Source organism: Euprymna scolopes, chromosome 20 (assembly GCF_053919585.1).
Source record: "Euprymna scolopes isolate OS-2025 chromosome 20, ASM5391958v1, whole genome shotgun sequence".
Taxonomy (NCBI): domain Eukaryota; kingdom Metazoa; phylum Mollusca; class Cephalopoda; order Sepiida; family Sepiolidae; genus Euprymna; species Euprymna scolopes.
The window spans coordinates 86,034,904-86,050,162 of record NC_136501.1 but is presented as its reverse complement, the minus strand read 5'-3'; the positions used below and the strand labels follow the sequence as shown (position 1 = coordinate 86,050,162).

Here is a 15,259-nt window from a genome sequence, read left to right as displayed (position 1 = left end):
GGAAGAGGAAATAGCTTAGAATAAACAAAGAAATCGGAAATATCCTACAATCAACAGTAGATAGGAAATAGCAAACAATAACAATAGAAACCTACTGATAAAACAGTGAGGGCGGATGGAAGTTGGACAGTCAGTTGACATCTAGATGCGCTGGACGTTGATAACGACTACAGTTGAACAGTTTTAGAGTTGACTGTGAAACAGAGATAGACGAATGTAACATCAAGAGAACGGGGAGAACACGCACGCACACACACACACTTTATATGTGAACATTGGCGTTTGTGTTTTTCCTTTCTTTGTTCATATTTGTACTTTTGTGAAACCACACGTGTGTCCCCACCGACAGTCGCCAGTGAGAAAATGACGATCCGGCCACAAACGAAAAATCCACGGTACACAACGTTGGGAGTCGGCGATCTGACGAGGGGGTTACACTGTCTTACGCTTTTTTTCATACAAATTCATTGTCTGCTTTCAACCTACGTATAATTCCACTGCACTTCTCGTGTACCCAATGCTACACATACCACAGAAAATTGAGTTGCTATGATTTTTTTCATATTTACATACATATGTACATGTTTTTTTTTAATTTTTTTTTTTTTTTTTTAACTGAATCTAAACCTTTTTCATAAGTTTTTTCTTTTTTTTTTTGTGACATCATCAGGTATGATGGAAATTTGGCCCGACCGGTGTACCAGTTTAGCAAAGAAAGAACTTCGTTATGCCGGAGTGTTTGGGGTTGCAGCTTGGCTCTGCGGCACTGTCTTCATTGATAGACTCAATCATGAAAAAGCCCTCAAGACGATGGTGGATACTGCCAACACTATTAAAGAAAAAAATGTGAGCATTATCTTTGAATCTACATTTTAAATTGCAAAAAGTTTTTGACAATTTTTTTATTAACATTACAGATTTATTAATTGCTTTAAATGAAGGCCTGATACAATATTACTGTTTCCATTGCTTTCTTTTCATTTCTTGCAGACAACTTATCATTTCAAACGTTCTGTTATTCCAGTGTACTTTTGAACCCAGTAATTCCAAGTATCACAAAAAATGGAATTGTTCTCAACTTTCTTGTCTGTTAGCTTTCAAACACTACAAATACTGATCACCATTTTGGTCTTCATAACATTCACTCTCAAACATTTACTTTCCAAAGCATTCCTCCAAATTTTTACTAAAAATTATTTAAAAAAAATAAAAACATTTAAAGGTTCATTGTACTTTTCTTTCATAATTCTTTGTTTTTACACATTTTCCAATAAGATAGCCATTTTATGTTGAGTGCTGCATTATTGCTACTATCAGGGGCAACAACTACTGGGGTACTATGTAGGGATTTGGGCAGCAAGATGTTGGTTCATGTTGCACTTGAACTTCTGCACGTCAGTACAGTTGGGGAAGCAGCGACCTGGAATGGAATTCCAAAGTCTAGCAGTTCTGGGGAAGAAACTACTGGAGTAGAAAGATCTTTTACATCTAGGGATCTCTACAGTGTGGGGGTGGGATTTAGCAGCCTGTCGGGTTTGTCGAGGGTGTTCACGTCATGGGGGCACAAGTGCTTGCAGTTTGTCAGAGCATTCACCATTAAAATACTTGTAGAACAAGCAGAGGGATGCAACGTTTCGTCGATGGGACAGAGGCTGAAGCTCAGATGACAGTTCAGGGCCTATCAGATTTGCGACTCTCTTTTGAACCTTGTCAAGGAGCGAAAGACTAGTAGCAGATGCACCAGCTCAAATATGACAACAATACTCCATATATGGGCGAATGGTGGCTTTATAGAGGTACAAGATACTTTCGGGTGTTAGTAGTTTTCTAGCACGGTAGAGAGAGCCCACCTTCCTTGCAGCGGCCCTGGTGATGCCTTCAGTGTAATTGTTCCAACTCATGTTTCCTGTGAACGTTAGGCCAAGGAGTTTAAAAGATGTACTGTCAGATAAAGAGTCGTTGGTCATTGCTATAGGTGGTAGAGAAGGTTTCTTGTAATTATTGAATGAAACTAGTTTAGTCTTGGCGGCTTTGAACGTGACCATCCATCTTTGTCCCCATTCCACTACAGATTGGAGGTCTTCCTCTAGTGTTTCTGCCATTTCTTTAGATATGTGTTCATTTGTTTTCCTGTCGTGCCTGTTATAGAGTGTGGTGTCATCAGCATATATACCCATCTCAGAGGCAATTTTGTCGGGGAGGTCATTTATGAATATCAGGAACAGTAGAGGTCCAAGGATAGACCCCTGGGGAACTCCCGCATTTATATCATATTGTTTCGATGTACGACCGTCGAGGACAACCTGGATTTTTCTCTTATCTAAGAAGGATTTAATTATGTTAAGTATTCTACCAGTGATACCGTATAATCTAATTTTGCTGAGGAGACCCTCATGCCATACCCTGTCAAAAGCCTTAGATATATTTAGAGCTACCACTCTGCCCTCCCCCGCTTTGTCCAGTGAATGGTATATACGTTCAGAGATTAGTTAGGATGTCTGCTGTGGAACGGGCTTGTCTAAATCCATATAGTTGGTCAGTCAGAAGTTTAGCATCTGTAAGGTGATGAACTAGAGCATGGTTAATTAAGGTCTCAAATATTTTGGCAAAAAGTGGGAGGAGGCTAATGGGGCGATAATTTAATGGGTCAGTTCTTTCACCAGAATTCTTGAATACTGGTACCACAGAAGCAGTTTTCCAACAGCCCGGAAAGCAAGATTCAAGCAAGAGAGAACTGGAGCTACTTCGGCTGAGCACTTTTTTAATAGCACAGCTGGGATGAGATTGGGTCCACATGCTTTTGAAGTGTCAAGGTTTTTTATGATAGCATGCACCTGAGCAGGGGTGATTTTCGGATCGTCTAGCATGGCATCTGTCCGCATAGGAAATTCAAGTAGGGGGTGGTTGCATGGTCCAGTGTGGAGTTTGAGGCAAACCAACTGGCAAGCATGTTAGCCTTCTCGGTTGCTGAGCAAACAACCTCGTGATTTTTGGTTAGTGGGGGGGGGGAATTGTTGATTGCCCATTATTTACTACACTGTTGTAGATTTTCCAGAAGTCATGAGTTCCTAGTTTTTGTGCTTCAATGCGTTTTTTAGTGGTTTCCGTAAATTCTCTCTTAGCTGTCACTATTTCTTTCTTAACGTTATTTCTAGCTTCTATATACTTCTGTCTGTTTGAACTGGACTTATGTTGGTTAAATCTGTGGTATGCATGCTGCCTTTGAGCAATGGCAGTAGCGCAAGTCGAAGTAAACCATTGGGGAGAGTGGGGCTTGCTATAAAATTTCCGCATGGGAACATGCGCTTCGATTGCAGTTTTGAACCATTCGGTGGTCTCGTTTGCACACTAAGGCATTTTTTTCCCCCAAAACCAATAAATGTGTGCGAAAATGATTGCACTCCTTTTATAAGAGTGAAGTTCCTATTCTACAAATTATTCTCATTTTCAAAATTGTCAGGATCTCATCTATCCACTAAATATTAGTTCAGGCCATGGCCTTAAACTGTCTTTTTGGATATTGTTAGGCAAGACTGAATTTGAATTGATTTCTTTATTAAATTTAATATCATCTTTGATTGAGGATGGTTTTTGACAAGTATTTATTGACAAGGAAACAATCTCATGGTAAAGGGTTCAACAGATAGGAAATTCTTGGAAAGAAACTCTGTTCATGGAAATTCTGTTTGATGTTAGTCATATGAAGGAAGGTTTTTTCAATTGTGGTAATAAGACGAGTTTTTGCTGGGAATGTCTAACAATTAAAGGTGACTTGTATATTATAAGCCACAGTTGATGTTAGTCACACCGAGAAGGGAAACTTATGATAGTAAGAAAAGACTGTCTGCTACAATTTTTTTTTTCTTTTCGCTTATGACGTTGAATTATTCATAAAGGATTTTTTTTTACTTTTTTTTTTTTTTTTTTAGATTCGTTTGTACACATTTCCGGAAGGCACCAGAAATCGGGATGGACACATGTTACCATTCAAAAAAGGCGTTTTTCATTTAGCTGTTCAATCACAGGTGAACCAAAATATTTTTGCTTATATAAACTATTTTGATTGTTATTTTTATTGTTTTATTTAAAAAAAATAAAAATTTATTTTTATTATTTTTTATTTCATTTTAATTATTAGTTGTACTTATTTTTATTTTTTCATAATTTCTTTTAAACTGTTTTTGTTTTCAAGCAAAGTATTATTTATTTTTTATGTTATTTTTAACAATATTGGACGATTGAGAAAAAGAGTAAAAAAAGAACAAAACAAAAACAATGAATAACTGTTATCAAATGCTAGAAAATTTAAAATTCTATCGACCTGTTAGTTCCAGAAAGTGTAAAACTATTTTAAAATTTTATTTCATAATTTTTGTTACTTTCGCTTTACAAATTTCGTTAAGAAAAAGGTCAAATTTTTCAGATGATTGCTTATTTCGGGTTTAAAAGATACAAAATAAAAATACTTACCCTAATCCAACTGTAAACCACCCACTGGGGTTTTTTTTTTTTTTTTTTTTTTTTCTTGTTTTAGCCTGAAATAAGCAATTAGATAAAAAGAATCTGTTATGAGACGTTCACCAAAGTGACTGAAATTTGAGCCTGTCCGATCAAGACTGAATTTCATTTGTACTAAATACAGCTGATTGAAGAAAGGATTGAATTTTATTAATGACTAGCAGTTCAGCCCAGCTTTGCTCGGGCCTTATGTACTGTTCATAATTTTATGTGTATATGTATATATATATATATATATATATATATATTAAAAAGTTTGACTCCTGTCCAGGTAACCTACATCTAAAATTTCAAGTGTTTAGAATCAAGATTAGTGAAGGAGTTTGGTAGTCTGCAAAGGTCAACTCTTTCAACTTTGACCTCTTGGCAGCCAAATTTTTGCCCCAAAACTGATTAAAAAGGTTGCTGCATGTCTGAATACCCTTTATGTAAATTTTCAAATGTTTAGATGCAAAATTAGACTGCAAAGGTCAGATCTTAACTTTGACCTCTTGGTAGCCAAATTTTCAGCCAAAAATCGATTAAAAAGCTTGCCGTATGTCTAAATACACTTTATGTAAAATTTCAGATATTTAGACCAAAAATTAGCTGAGAGGTCACATTTCTTTTTTTTAACTTTGACCCCAATTTTGACTCCTTAACATTTGTTTTGGACTGAAATCAAGTTAAAAAGTTTGCTCTCCATGTCTAAGGAAACCTACATCTAAAATTTCAAAAATTGGCAGAGGAGTTTGGTAGAGTTTTCAAAGGTCAAATCATTGAACTTTGACTCCTTGACAGCCAAATTTCTGGCCGAAAACTGATTAAAAAGATTTTCTCAAATCTCAGTACCCCTTATGTCAAATCTCGAGTCTGTAGACTGAAAATTGACGGAGTAATTTGGTAGGGAAATGTACACACACAGACAATTTCACTTTTATAGATTCTATAAGGTGGTATTTGTAAGGGGGGATGACCCTGTATTTCATATTAAAAAAAAAAATGAACAATTATTATTTGATAGACTTTGGTAGCTTATTAGATTTAGTATTAGGATTTATCTATATCTATATCTACTGCAGATTTGTCTGGCTTCAGCTGAAACTATACTATTCTATTGATATTGTACTTTCTATGCTCAATTCTGGGAGAAGGAAGTGTAGTATCTGTTTATTTTATTTTTTTATTTTTATTTTTTTCAGCCACTATAACTTCCTTTGGTGGAAGTAGTATACATCGACATAAATATCTCAATCGGCTGTTCATTAGTAGAGCATTACCACTGCCAACCAAGGGTAGAGTCTATCACGTAAACACGTGTGTCATGTATGAAAGTAAAACCTGTGAAGGTTGAGGATATGTGTTGCATGAAGAGAAATGTTTTAAAAATGATATGATGAATGTGTAATATGTGTCCTACAGATAGGCTTAGATCTGATGGTCCTAAACTGTCTTTTGGATATTGTTTAGGCAGTAGATATCCTATATGGTTGTCAACATCCCCAAATTCATCTTTCTTTGCCTCTTTTTACTTCTGCCTATCGTATCTCCCAGCCCTAAATGTTGTTCAAGCCTTATCCCCACTCCCCGTCAAACTCTTGCATCCAAAGGTCAGAGGTCAGTCCCCAACTTTAAACTTTTGGAGATATAGAATCGCTCCTTAGTTACCACTACTCGTAAGTAAACTTTGACTCAATGCGGTCGTACATGTGTTGGGAACTATAGTTTCAATAGAAATTGTCGTATACAAAGCATCCACCTACAAACCAATCATATAAAAAACATGTATGGTTTTCACATAAAATGATCCAACTACTTTAAAAACATTTTATAACCACTTTCTATGTTATTTTTTTTGTTTTTTCTAAAACTACTTATTTGACCTAAGAAAACTGTTAAGATGAAAATATTTTCTCTCCTTACGGAAATGGGTTAAAGGGAAGTTATCTCCCTTTGTTTCTTGAAATTGTTTTCAAAATATAAAATCCAATAATTACTTATCTGATATATAGAATTTAATTAGTCAGATTTGCAACTGAATAGAAACTATAATTGACAAAATATCTACCTACAAAACAAATTAATCTACATACCAATCATACACAAAAACAAATTAATGGTTTTGGAATAAAATGATCCATTGATGATTGGCATATCATAAAACCCAATTATCTAACATCTACTATATAAAATTAAGTCAGTTTGATTCTTGACTTTGCCATAAATAATTTCCATTCTACAAAAGCAGTATTTCATTCTGAATAACATTTTATTTTGAACATTTGTTCATGCTAAGATAAAATGTAATTAGTTAATTCTTCCATTCAGATTTATTTCCATATAACTATCATATTTTTTAAGGGAGATAAATCTGTATTCGTCTAATACAGATATTTTGAATAGAAAAATATTTTTGAAGAATAAAGATACGTCTCTGCCTACATTCATTAAATTTAGTTCTTGTTTTAAATAAAAAGAAAATATTTGAAAAATAAATATACATTACTCTTTCTTCATTACAGACTTCTGTTTTGTTGGGACCAAGATATAACATTAAAAAAAAAATTTAATTTCTCAAACGAAATTGCGAGGATATACACTACCCAGGCAATATTAGATCAGAAAGTTAATATATGTAATTATTATTTAACTACAGTTAAAATATGTTTTCTTGCTTTTTCAGGTTCCAATTATTCCTGTAATATTCTCTTCATTTCAACAATTTTACAACAAAAGTGATAAAAGATTAGAAACAGGTATTTATATTTTTCTAATTTGTGGATGTTTGATGTGTCTAAGATATAAAGTTACCTTATACAATTTTAGAATTTAGACCTGAATAGCATTGAATCTGGCACCTATTTGATTCTGCCTAGCTATTTTAATTTTTTCCTCCAAACATTCTTTAGAATATCAAAATGTTTGGGAGATTCCATAAAAAAAAAATCCTGTTATGAATATTGTTTTAATGGTGACAATTTTAAATAATGTAAGGGGAGATAAGTCATTTTAAGCTGTAAAGACTTATCTCCTTTACATTGTTTGAGAGCATTTTTTTTTTCTTGTTTCTTTCTCTATATTAATAGCATTCTATAACCACTTTCTATGTTTGTTTTGCTTTTTTTTCTAAAAATACTTATTTGACCCAAGAAAACTGTTAATATGAAAAAATTTACTCATGGAAACTGGTTGAAGGGAAGTTATATTCCTTTGTTTCTTGAAATTGTTTTTAAAAGGAAAATGCAAGACTGTCACTTCGGTTATTGGTAAAATTTCTTGATCAATTTCTATTATTCTTAAATTTATGACTTTGGTGTTTGTCCAGAATCCCCCCCCCCCTATATTAATACAAAAGTAAAGAAAAAGTTGTCTTATGTGTATACCCATGATGAAATGAAAATCATATTCCAAAAATCGACAATAATTCAAACTTGCAGGATTTGTTGTATTCCCTATGAATTTTTTTAAATTCAATTTTCACCCCAAACAAGGCGCAGTGCCACTTTGAAGTAGGGGGCTACTATCAAGAACATAATTTGCGGGGGCATTATGAAGGGAGTTGAGTAGAAAGATGTTTGTTCACATTACACTTGAACTTCTGCATATCAGTACAGTTGTGAAAACAGAATACCGGAAGGGAGTTCCAAAGACTTGCAGTTCTGGGGAAGAAACTATTGGAGTAAAAGGTTTTCTTGCACCTAGGGATCTCTACTGTAAAGGGGTGGGACTTAGTTACTTGTTGAGTTTGTCGGGTGTAGTTACGTCAAGGAGGTACAAGTGTTTGCAGTTCCTCAGAGCATTCACCCTTAAAGTATTTGTAAAACAGGCAGAGGGATGCAACATCTCGTCGATGGGACGGAGGCTGAAGCCTAGATGACAGTTCAGGACCTATCTAGGAGTGAGAGACAAGCAACATTATTTGCTTAAAAATGATTTTCGTTATAAAAATAAAACTTTGTAATCAATTTATATGATTTTTGGAATATGACATTTTCTTTCTGTTATGGGTACATACACCATACAGATTTTTCTTTATTTTGAGAATTTTTGACAAGAACAATAAATTAATGTCTTAGCCAAAAACTCTCACCTGAGATTGGTTGAAGGCTTGCTAAAATTTGAATTTAATGCTATTACTATTAAAAATTCTTTTTAATGGGCAAATTCTGGGATTTTAAGGCTGAAATATTTTGTTTGGTGATATTGGACAAAATTATTCATTTGACCTTAACTGCAATTTCATCTGAGACCAGCTAAGGTTTTGTTGGAAATGACATTTAATACTTTTAAAAATGAAGAATTTAAAAAACATTTTTAAATAAAGATGAATTTTAACTAAAATCTTTTGGGAGTGGAAGGGGAATCTTCATGTTATCTTGGATATTCTTTTCAGCATTTTTTAGCTGCAATTCCTTTTTTTAAGTAAAAAAAAAAAAAAAAAATTAGAATTTCTACAACTATATGATACTATATGGCCCAAAGATTGATAGTCAGTAATTCAAAGGTTTTCTAAAGTTATTGAAATTTTGAAAATCAATTTTGAATTTTGCAAAAAGCTGTGATCAGACCATCTTCTATAATCTGCCTTCCTGTTTGAAATCCATGGATTTAAGCAGTAAAGAATGTTGGGGACAGGACGGTCTGCCGTGTTTTAGACGATCTCGTCCCCATGTATATGATGGTGACTGTATTTATTTGATGGTATAGGAATTGAAAAGACGAAAGGTCGCATAATGAAGACGAAAATATACCGCTATATATCAACGAAACAAATGCAATTTATTTGCATAAATATACAGGAAAGTATAGAAAGAATAAGAGTTCATGATAGAGTAGTAACGTTACTTGCGGTTGACTGGCTAGTCAGGACACGGCGGTGGCTCATGGCCCCCACCGGAGCGGTGTTTATCACATCTTGACTGGTCGAGCGTTCAGCGGAAAAGAGGGTGAATTAAGAGAAACAGGAAGTGACGTAGCTAGGTCGCTCTTCTGAGTTAAAGAGTGACAATCGAGTTAGGCTGAGAGTGTTTAACTCCCACAAGAATCACTTTAAAAAGCTACATTTATTATTATTGGGTGCTTGTTTACATTCCAGATCTTTTAAAGCAACACATTTCAGGTAAAAACCTTACGTATGGGTGATGGCAAAATTAGTATAAATTACAAAAATGATCCAGTAAATGATTTGCTAAAAGTATTTAAAAATAAAATCAGCCACAATAAAGTTTCCAGATACTGTGTTTAAAGATGGCTGACCCTTAATTTAAGTCATGAGTTATCTCCCTTATTTGTCATAACTAAATTGGTCTCATAACTCTTCTACATTAAAACAAACTACAAAACTCAATTTGATGAATTCTATTTTTACTTGTAATTATTTTTCTATTGGATGATTTTTTTTTTAATTTTTTGAAGTTATACTAATTTCGCCATGACACATAAGTACATAATGTTTTCACCTGAAATGTGTGTATTCAAAAGATCAGCAGTGTAAACAAGCACCTATTAATGTAATCATTAATTTGGGTTTTAGATATTACATTTTTTATGGGTGAGGTCAAAGGTCATTTGTTAAGAAAGAAGCTTTTGATCTGTTTTATTTGTATTGTTTCACATATAACCACTATTTATTTATTTTGCAATCTGCATTATTTAGTCATATTTGCTAATAAAAATGCATTTTAATCACAATAGCTATTACATAATTACATGTAAAAGAAATCCAAAAATTATGAAAAATGATTGCGTAGATCTGCTGGAACTATTTTACAAGAAAAAAACGTTGCTATTATTGTATATTCTCGATTTTTAAATTCGTAAAATATCTAAAAATTCTGTAAAATGATCAAGTAAAAAAAATAATTATAAGAAAAAATAAAATTTATCAAATGTAATTTTATTGGTTTCTTCTATTGTGTCCAATTCCATGTGACAAACTGACTTATCTCCCTTGGTTTCAGTTAACTTTGATTATTCCTAATTTGAAAAGGTTGGATTGAGAAAATATTTGATAATAGCAATGATTTTTGTAAAAAAAAATAAATTTTTAGCTGATCTTCTACTTGATCATTTTTCATAAATTTTGGACTTTTTATTAATTTTGACATGACATGTAAGTATGTCATAGCGTTTTTACTTAAAATACATTAGTTTGATCTCTAATTATTATGCACAAGAAACGCAAATTTTTTTTTTTTTTCGACTACTTGTCATAATGTGTACTATTTTTTCTTTTTATGTATCATCCACAATATTCTCCTGACTTTGCACCAACAGATTACAATCTGAAGTTTGCAAAATCATTTGTATAGATGAAAACTGATAGTTTACAATTTTTAATTTTATAAACTAACAAAATATCTGTATAATCTAATAAGTCTTCATTTCTATTTTTTCCTAAAGGGAAAGTGATTATTTCCATCCTGCCACCGATTTACACCAAAGGTCTAAAGTCAACTGACGTGACGGATCTGTGCAACAAAGTCAGAAATCAAATGGAAGATGTCTATTACCAAACTTCATTGGAAGTTACTCCTTCTCTAAATGCCAATGGCCACTCTATGAGTCACAATGAAAGGCGTTCATTATCCGCTTCGCTTGAGGGCAATGGGGTGACCATTCTTGAACGGATTGAGGAAGAATCTCTCGAGACGAGTGTAGAAACACTTAGTCCAGATATTAGTCCGACTGAAAGACAGAAAAACCTTGCCGACAGAATCGTTAAAAGAACTGTAGCTGATGCTCAGGAAACAATTCGGGAAATGATAAAAAAAAATAAGGTGAATAGCACCGAACAATTGGCTCAGGAAATTGTAGATCAGACGGTACGCGAAGCACAAGAATTGATTCGAGAAAGGACACATGTGCAACCTCCGCAAGAACAAGATGACAGCGAACGTGCTTAACAAATGAGCAGGTTAGTATATGACCATTCTTTTTTTTTGTCTTCTTCCTCATTTTGGTTTCATATCTTATTTATATCATATCTATATAAAATTTATTGATATCGTATCTATATAAGATTTATTGATATCGTATCTATATAAGATTTATTGATATCGTATCTATATAAGATTTATTGATATCGTATCTATATAAGATTTATTGATATCGTATCTATATAAGATTTATTGATATCGTATCTATATAAGATTTATTGATATCGTATCTATATAAGATTTATTGATATCGTATCTATATAAGATTTATTGATATCGTATCTATATAAGATTTATTGATATCGTATCTATATAAGATTTATTGATATCGTATCTATATAAGATTTATTGATATCGTATCTATATAAGATTTATTGATATCGTATCTATATAAGATTTATTGATATCGTATCTATATAAGATTTATTGATATCGTATCTATATAAGATTAGTTATGTGCATATGTTTATCTATTTGTATTCACAAGATTCACTCCTAAACTAATAAAACCAATCATTATGCATTTTGGGACACAGTTGTTAGATGTAAGGGGCATAATGTCGGCTATATTTAGTTGAATTTAGTTTTATGTGAAGGAGGTAAAAAAACAGGTGGAAACCCTTCATGAAAATTCAGATATTTCTTATTTTTGTGAAAATTTAAAAAAATATTTTTTTAAACATCAATTAATATTCCTCAAATCTCAGTTTCTATTGGGCATTTTCAAGGTGTTTTTCAGGGGCATAATATAAGCACAAGCTCCTATTTGAAAATTTAAATATTTCAGATTTGCATTAAATTTGATCCATAGTAATTATACATGAATTATATAAGATTCTCTGAATTTAAATTTCTTATGACCCCAAAATTAGAATAAGTTTGGTAAGAGGACTGAAAAGAGGTGCAGAGCTGTTTTGTTCAAGGAATTAATATTACCTGTTCTGGAAGGGATGGTGGGGGTGATTAATAGTTGATTAATAAATGAATGTTAAAATATTTTTTTATATAAAGCGAAAGAATATTAAAGTATTTTTATATAAAAACACACACATTTATATTATATATATAAAAAAAAAAATTTCTAGGTCACTTAAATTTAAATATTTAAGCTCTCAAGACATTTTTATATTTCCAATTTTTCAACTCTTAGTAGAAAATATTAGGTTGGTGCAAAAATAATGTTTTTTAGGCATTCAACTTCAAAAGATCATAACTCCTTTCATAATAAAGTTTTTTTTAATTGAAATAAGAACCATTAGAATCGACACATTTTTGCCAACAAGAAACCAGTTTATTTATCCCATTAGTATAGAAATACAGAGTTCCGGAAGCGATAAAGTCATTGAAGACTAATTCAGTATCATCTCGGCTTTTAAAGCATTTTTCGTGCAGGAAGTTGTCGAGATGCTTGAAAAAAATTATCTGTAGGCAAGAGATCTAGTGAATATGGCGGATGAGGCAGTCTCTCGTAGCTCAATTCGTTTAGCTGCCACAGGGTCAGTTGAGCAACATACGGGCGAGCGTTGTCATGGAGGAGAATTGGCCCCTTCATCTTGACCAATCTTGGGCAAATACGTTGGAGCTTCTGGTATATTTCATCAATTTGTCGGCAGTACTTCTCTTGCCCAGATTCAAGAAGCTATGATGGATGAGACCGGCCACAGACCACCAAACAATCATGACTCTTTTTTTTGTGCAATTTCGGCTTCAGGAAATGTTGTGGAGCTTCTCCGGCATCCAACCACTGTGCCAAACATTTTTGGTTTCGTAGAGGATCCACAAGTCACAATCCGCTCGAGAAATCGGTCGTTTTATTTGCGCAGAAGGATTTTTTTTGATTATCATTCAATTTATGCGACACCATTTATCGAACTTTTTTGACTTCCCTATTTGCTTTCAATGGCAGACAACTGTTGAGTGGTCAACTTCGAGTTCAACAGCAACTTCTCGTGTGGTTTTGCGAGGATCAGCTTCAATTAAGGCTTTCAAATGTTTGTTATCAACCGTAGTCGGCCGTCCGCGACCGTCTTCATCTTCAAGGCTCTTGTCACTATTGCAAAATTTCTTTAACCACCGTTGTGCCACATGTTCGTTAGTGGTTCCTGGGCCAAACGCATCTCATGGATATCACAAGCTGTCTCAGTAGCTTTTCTGTTTAGTTTGAACTGGAACAAGAAAATCGTGTAGATTTGAATTTTGTCCATGTTATCAAAAACCTTGCAAAATAAAAATGAATGAAGAGATTGAGATGGTAACGAATAACCCGATTCGATAGAGCGAAAAACATGTTTCAAAATGATATATAACATGGCTATATATATATATATATATATATATATATATATCAATGAATTAATTCAGAAATCATATATAAAAGTAACATGTGAGAAAACGATATTGTTTTTGCACCAACCTAATACTATAAAATACTATAAAATACAATAAAATACTATAAAATACAATAAAATACAATAAAATACAATAAAATACTATAAAATACAATAAAATACTATAAAATACAATAAAATACAATAAAATACTATAAAATACAATAAAATACTATAAAATACAATAAAATACTATAAAATACAATAAAATACAATAAAATACAATAAAATACTATAAAATACAATAAAATACTATAAAATACTATAAAATACAATAAAATACAATAAAATACAATAAAATACTATAAAATACAATAAAATACTATCTTGAATTTTTTTTTTTTTTGTATCTCACTGTGTTCTCCCTTTATAAAGGTGGTCACTGAGTTTTTACTATAGTGAAACGTATTTTATCCTCGAAATAAAAAGGGTTGGGAAAATATTTTAACTGACATAAAAAGGATTTTAAAAATATTTTTAAATATGTGTGAACAATATTTATTTGTAAGAAAAATTACATTAGTTTAATTTTATTTTTTTTCTCATTTATGTACCAAATGGGCACGAGTTGTTTAGTTGATTTAATTTGAATCTAGCATTGATGGTAGCTTTGAAACAATCCCAAAACAGGCATTAGAAGTCTTTAATATCTTCCGACTTATGTCCCCAAGGTTTTTGACAATCTTTTTAGCATGTCGTTTTTAGTTGCAGTCAGATTTGTTGTCTCACTCCATCGTGCTTCACACGGAAAGAGCAAGTGTTGCAATCAGTCGATGAAGGAGACCAGATCTCAGGTGAAGAATAGTTTTGTAACAAAGAGGCCTGGGTCTTACAGTTTGTATGACAGCTATCTGCATCTACCTGATTGATCCAGAGTTTCACTATGTTGGCCAGGATGCAGATGCAGTCATTAGTGTGTAGACTTATGTCCATAAGGAAGAAGTGAGTTGCTATGATGTCACCTTCCGGCGTTCTGACGGCATCATATTCTGTCATGTGTTTTTTTTTTTTCTCTGATGTTGCTTCGTAGCTGAATCCTCAAATTTTTAATTCCTCCAACCTTTTTTTATCATCCTCCTGTTCATTTGGCGATGCCTGAAATCCTTCCTTCTTGTCGTTCCTTCAAGTGGTACATATCAAAATTTGAGCTCACTTGGATTATTTGTCTATAAATTACACTTATTTAAGTGAAGCTGCTATTGCACATTTTCAAGACAACGGAAAAATCTAAATCTTGTGTGTTGATAAAGTATTGCTTTCTGATGGGGAAAAATACTATTCAAGCAAAAAATGCCTTAGTAAGTGTTAATCAAACTCTTCTCTGTGGTAATAATGGTTAATAAGTAATATCCTAACTTTTAATACAGTCATACAGACACAAATGATGCTGAATACCCGGGTTGTCCAAATTCAGCAGTTGTTTTGGATAAGAAAAGT

At 32.8% G+C, this 15,259-nt stretch overlaps 1 protein-coding gene across 1 annotated transcript in view; it reads left to right on the top strand.

Moving 5' to 3' along the window:
- LOC145241524 (1-acyl-sn-glycerol-3-phosphate acyltransferase alpha-like) overlaps positions 1–15,259 on the top strand; it is a 78,441-nt gene that overhangs the window by 58,489 nt on the left and 4,693 nt on the right. Inside the window, exons 3-6 of the mRNA XM_080104567.1 lie at positions 671–846; positions 3,930–4,025; positions 7,181–7,253; positions 10,900–11,413. Coding sequence (XP_079960693.1) covers positions 671–846; positions 3,930–4,025; positions 7,181–7,253; positions 10,900–11,402 — 848 coding nt within the window. The 3' untranslated portion in view covers positions 11,403–11,413. The remainder of the gene's footprint in view (positions 1–670; positions 847–3,929; positions 4,026–7,180; positions 7,254–10,899; positions 11,414–15,259) is intronic.